Source organism: Clupea harengus, chromosome 5 (assembly GCF_900700415.2).
Source record: "Clupea harengus chromosome 5, Ch_v2.0.2, whole genome shotgun sequence".
NCBI classification, from domain to species: Eukaryota; Metazoa; Chordata; class Actinopteri; order Clupeiformes; family Clupeidae; genus Clupea; species Clupea harengus.
Genome location: NC_045156.1, coordinates 11,891,570 through 11,897,753, shown reverse-complemented (window position 1 = coordinate 11,897,753; position 6,184 = coordinate 11,891,570). Strand labels below are relative to the sequence as shown.

General features: G+C 41.5%; 1 protein-coding gene across 1 annotated transcript; it reads right to left on the bottom strand.

Annotated features, from left to right (window-relative positions):
• Positions 1-1,913: 1,913 nt before the first annotated feature.
• Positions 1,914-5,753, bottom strand: hoxc13b (homeobox C13b). Its single transcript, XM_012836065.2, has 2 exons — positions 5,090-5,753; positions 1,914-2,173 (listed from the first exon to the last, which is right to left on the bottom strand). The coding sequence occupies exons 1-2, from the start codon at positions 5,751-5,753 to the stop codon at positions 1,914-1,916; spliced, it is 924 nt and encodes a 307-aa protein (XP_012691519.1).
• Positions 5,754-6,184: the final 431 nt, after the last annotated feature.

Here is a 6,184-nt window from a genome sequence, read left to right as displayed (position 1 = left end):
TACCATCAACACTCCATAGACATATACGACTGAGATATACACCTTTTCATGCGTAGAAATTATGTTTGCGTATTTGCCCATACACATACAACAATATTCAACTGAACTGAATATTGCAGCTGAACTTATGTGCACGAACAGTGTCGCCAATTCTCTTCATACACAGGCACCCATCAGTTGAGCAAAAACATTCATATGACCTTTGAATTGTGTCAGCGTATACCACAGGCATTGTGGAACTGACCAGTTCAGATAGAAAACAGTATCTCATGAAACACTCACTGAGTATTCTATTTAAAAAATAGTCAATCATGTGAAACTATTAATCGTGACCGACCACATGGTGTTAAGAAGATAAGGAATAGTTTCAAAACCGGATCAACCACACAAAAAGTTGTTTACTGTGATAGGACCGCTATATTGAACGCAATTTACATAGCCTAAAGTGACTCTTCAGCTTCCGGTTTCCCTCATAAATAAAATCCTTTGTTTATTTTTCATGTGATTTATGCAAGTCTCCTGAATGAGTATGCTTATGTCTTTTCCCGGGGCGAAAACATAATTGCATTCACGTAATATCTCCCTTACGCATGAGGCGACACCAAGGCGCCATTTGAAAATGTGTCTATACAAATCAATGTTTTCCGAATACAGTCGTGCATTTCCGTACAGTAAAACTGAATTGATACGCATTTCATTCTCAACTTTTATTATATACTTAAAGTTCTATGGTCTTTTTGCCTGTTAGCCTATCGTCTAACTATGACAGCTAGGTATAATTAAGCCCTATTTATGAGTTAACTAACTGATATGCCAATAGTGTGAGTTACAGTAACTTTCCTATGCGACTTCACATCTAAAAGTCTGATATTAGATCACGGAAAATTACGCAACAGTCATACTGCCTCAAACTCTTCAAACAAAGTGGTAACAATGGCACTCAAAAATATACCAAATCGAGGCAAAAGTGTTCGTGGTTCCTTTTCAGTGAAAATGAACACCAACACACACACGCTCACAGACAGACAGACAGAGAGAGAGAGAGAGAGAGAGAGAGAGAGAGAGAGAGAGATCATATCACTAAGGAATCATAATAAGGAGAAAAAAACTACCACTGTGTAGTCATTGGCTTTTATTTATGAAACATTTCCATTTGAGTAACTTTTTAACACACACCACATCACTGTTCACATACTGCACTGAACCAATGAAAAACGCGTACAATGAGAGTTATCGGCTCGAATGCAATGGGAGCGAACTCGCTATATAAACCAAGTAAGAGATTGTGCATTAATACGTAGTTCTCTTTTAATATTCATTATTTGATAATCATTCCAGTTGCATGACAGACATATCATTCACTGACAAAGAACAAATTATGAGAACCATAAAATATAAGCAATTTACAACCCCTGCCATTCGAGAATCTTACTTAAATAATAAATGCACGTAACTGTACAATTCCACATTAGCAGCCTCCCTCCACACTTGGTACCAGACAAGAGACGGTCACTGAAAACTCTTTAAGTTGAAGTGTCCTGTAACCAGAAATGGCTTGCAGAATATCGAGAACATCCCTAGAATTCTCCACACAAACATTCCCAGTTTTATTTGTGGGTCTGAAAATAATTCCAGTACGCTACATCTGTCTCAAACTCTTCTTTCTGGGGAAAGTAATAATTCGAAGCACCAGAGGGTTTTGGGCTATATCCAACGCTGCGTCGTTACAGTCAACCTTCTCTAGTTTTGTCCTTGTTATCAACACACTTCGATTATGAATGTCAAATCCAGATGATTAACTGATGTGAGACAGATGCGCATCAGATTTCAGATAAAATATAAATATTTAGTTCGTGTAGGTTATAAACTTGGGCGTAAGTCATCATCATGGCCGCTGGGAAAGAAGGCGATGATCAGGTGGCATGCATGTGGGCATTTGTCTTGGATTTGCAGATGAATTTCTTCTCTTTGACGCGACGGTTTTGGAACCATATGGTAACCTGTCGCTCAGACAGGTTGGTGGTTGCAGAGATCCGCCGTCGTTTGTCTTTGGTAATGAACTTGCTGGCCGCGTACTCTTTCTCCAACTCCTTCAGCTGGAGTTTGGTGTAAGGGACTCGCTTCTTGCGGCCTCGACGGTAGCTACTGACCTCGGGCTGTAGTGGTACCACGTCTGCAGGAGGAAAGAGCGAGAGACGTCAGTGCATGTTTCGTCACATAACAAGTAAACAAACAAAAAAGCAAGTTTAGTAACTGACTACATAACAACAATAGGTACAAAATACTTAATATTGTCCGTGATGTAATACATGCTACACAAAAAGGCCGCAGACTGCATTCTAAAGGCCATCTGAACGGCTCGTATGCAGTGGGACTCACTTGTCCAATTCAATGATTATCTAATGATGGGAATTAGCACAATTTGGTCTGACATTGGCATGAAGTTAGTATCCCTAAAGAAAGGACTAGATCAGATTTGCTAAGATCAACGCATTTAAATAATATATTGCCTCTAGGTAGACAGGGAATATGGAAGTGATTCACAGGGAACTTGACTATGATTGATAGCCATGTCAAAAATGCAAAACGTTTTTGGGGTGATGTCGAGACTTGAGGTGGGTGGAGGGCAGGTGGGGGTAAACTAGTTGACGCCAATACTAGAGTTTGGCGCAGTAACCATATCACGGGTCAGATCATAAAATGCACAAAAATGTGCAATCGTCAAGGTTATCTACTAAAATTGGTCTTAATACGTTGGAGTCACAGGATATGGAGCAGCAGGCATATGCCCAAGCTATTATTAATAGCGAATAACCCAAGCGGTTATTCGTAATTCTTATCAGGCCTTCTTCAACGTCAAAACAGATCACTAAAGGATATTTTCTTTGCCGACACCAATCAATGCACAGGCCATGTATTCATTTGAATGTGCAAATAGGTCGCAACAGGCCTTCCTCCTCAACACGCATAGACCTAGAGCATAGACCTATCCACGTTCGTGGTATACAGTCGGAAAAAACCGCAACCAAATCCCGCTCAATCAAATAAGTATTGGTTATTTACATCCTATTGAGAAAGGGCAGTGTTTTCCTGAACGCTAAATTAAAGCCTATTTGATAATACACGTCATCACATAGAACCAGAAAGTAATGCGGTTTTATGAAACTAATTCAGTTATGGATTTAAGTTTGCCATGATTATCATAAATGTGTATGTATAAGCTCCTGTTTCTACATTATGTACAAGAACTACTGATTCTTCTTTATTCGCTATTCTTATTGCAATCATTAAAAGTATATATTTCAGTCAGTTAAAGACTGGATCTGCAGAGCAGAGGAAATTAACTGGCATTGTTTATGAGGGCATGTACAACGGTTAATAGGACAGTCTTACTGAAGACAATGGAGAAGAAAACTATAGCCAATTAAAATGACGACCGACCGCATGGAATGCTCTAGTATTTGGAAACGGTCCAAATATACAATATACAATATATTTTGACATTTGATTACTTCCAAAATAAAAAAGAATGCCGTTCAGGACATTATATATTTGATATATTTTTTCTGATATGAAAAGTTCTGAAACGGACTGTGGTTTTGGCGCCTATAGAAATTGATAGTATTCTTCCTTGTGGAACTGAAGACTACTAACAAGAGCAAAGCTGACGTGTGTTAAACGTTAACTAGATCATGAGTGATAAGCCAATCAACCCTGGAATCTGGGAGCTATTCTTAACAAGATGGAACGTGAAACCGATATTCTGAAATAGAATGTGTCATCCAATAGGACCAAATGGCCTTTGCATCCATCGCATGGGCAGGTCCTTCTGCGTTAGTCGCATGGTGGAAACATTCAGCTGAAGAGGGTGATTGACTGAAGATATATGTAAAATACTTGCATTCTGTTACAAGCTATGCATATCTGCGCGTGCACATACACACACACACACATGCAGGGGCACGCAGTCACGCATATGTGAACATGGACGCGCTCACGTACACGCGCATGCACAATTCACGTATGTACCTCTACAGTGGAAGGAAACCATATACTGGAGTTTCAATAATACCCCACAGTCATGGACATGTGCCACGGTTACGGAGACTTTTGGTGACGTTGAACAAAAACAAATGATAAAACGAAATAAAATGCATGATCAAAGGAGATCGCAGGCCTCCTATGAACGATTACATCTGCAACTGAGAGCAGAAGGGACCGTGGATGGCTAACTGCCACCACTCCCACAGACATGACAGTCAGCACACAGAGATTTACTGAGCCTGAGCAAACAGAGCTCACAATATTACTTGCTAGGGCAACTCTAAGCCATGGTACCCTCATGCGCAGTCCAAATACCATAACGTTATTATCAATATAATGACAAGGGCTGTGAATATGGTATTACATTTTAGTACTACAGTGTCAGATTATTGAGCAATTGATTCATTAAAAACAATATGCTTGTGATAAAATAAAATAAAAAAACACGAAAGCTCAGCTTTGATTTCCGCTTTCATACACAGTCCCTTTTCGCAAAATAAAATTAAGCGCAAGGCTCTTCTTTATTCAAACACAGTTATGTAATGTTCAAATGAAACTGTTGTGGTCAATACCCATTCCATGCGTATTAGGCCACGGAAAACACTGTTTACATTCTCTGTTCTCGACATAAATAAGAAAAAAGCATGCACAAATCATCATGTCCAATATTGTATTTTGACACACACTGTAACTGAGAGCATAAACAAGATAAAGCTAATTATCTAGAAACGGGACCGAGGAAGACAACATGACAAGCGTTTCGCTGCAGACATTTCTACAATTACAGAAAAGATTGGCGTTAAATAAAAAGTGACATTACCGGGACCACCCAAGAAATTGTGACGCATGAATGTGTATGTACAGAAATACATGAAAAACGTGTAAGTATGATGTGTATGCCCACACATAGTACCGATATTTCTTTATATTCAGTGGTTTAATAACCATTTTACCAACTGGTGGTCTATGAGGAGAGAAACTAGGACATGTACTGGGACATGAGTATACAATATTTAACGCTGAATATTTTGCTTTTGTTACCTACCTGGGAATGGAGACTTCCAGAGATGGGTCGACTGAGTTTGCTCCTTGGAACAATACACCTGGCCATCCCATCCGTTCGACAGAGCCCAATGCTGGTAACCGTCCATAGGAATCAAAGTTTCATGCCTCGGCTCTGGGTGCGTGCTGATTCCCGGCACAACTGACATGTCCAAATAACCCGGGACAGTTTGGTAAGAGCTGGCGAAGCTCGGGTAAAAGGCGAACTCCTTGGCTCGGCTGGAGAGTTCCTCTGTGGGCAATGCTGCGCTCGGCTCCGTGTACTTTTCGGCAGGGTGATAAGAGCATGGCTTCTGCTGCAGGTTGACATTGTGCGAGTGAGACAATCGGCACCCGTAGTATGGGCTTCCGAATGGATAGCCATAGCCCAGCGAGGCGCTTGACGAAGTTTGCGGAGCAGGGCACTGTCGCCCGGCGTCTTGCGAGGGTAGGTCGGGGTACACGGAGCCCTGGTGGGTAGCAATGCTCCCGGAGTGTCGGCCAAGTGCCGGGTGCGAGATGAGATCCCTGCAGTGGGTCGCGGGGCAATTCCCGCTTAGTCCCTCCATGGATTGGTTTTTATGTGGATTATTTTCATTCGGACTTTTTTCATACACGTACATCAAGGTGTCCGCCCAGCATGGATGCAGGACCAGCGAAGTCGTCATATCACGGGCTGCCGATGCTTTTTAAAAGTCGACTACTCCAAGACGGACACCTCACTTCCAAGCTCATTTTTTCTCGCTGAGCGCATGCGCAGGCGAACCTATTCGAAGTGTCCAGTTCATTATTAAGACTAGGGATTCGGCCGACATGTGACGATAACAAGACCAACGTGAGCCTACGTTAGGGGGTGGGGGCCAGGACAACGAATCATCCCTTTAAAGCATATTTAGAACCACATTAGCAACTGCACTTCCAAGTGTTGTGGGCCCACTCATTGGCTGAGATATGAAGACGCGTACGTCCTTAAAGGGGAGGCATAGAGCCTACAATATTCCGCGGAAGGAGGCCAAATAGTCGCCACATTTGTCGAATCTGAGGGAAAGTTATTAACAAAAACATTTGAATGTATGATTTGGTTTTCATTAACATCGCC

Coding starts and splice junctions, on each gene's coding strand:
- hoxc13b (XM_012836065.2), bottom strand. CDS start 5,753: ATGACGACTTCGCTGGTCCTGCATCCATGCTGGGCGGACACCTTGATG. Junction 2,174..5,089: donor CTGGAAGTCTCCATTCCCAG/GTAGGTAACAAA, acceptor TTCCTCCTGCAG/ACGTGGTACCACTACAGCCC.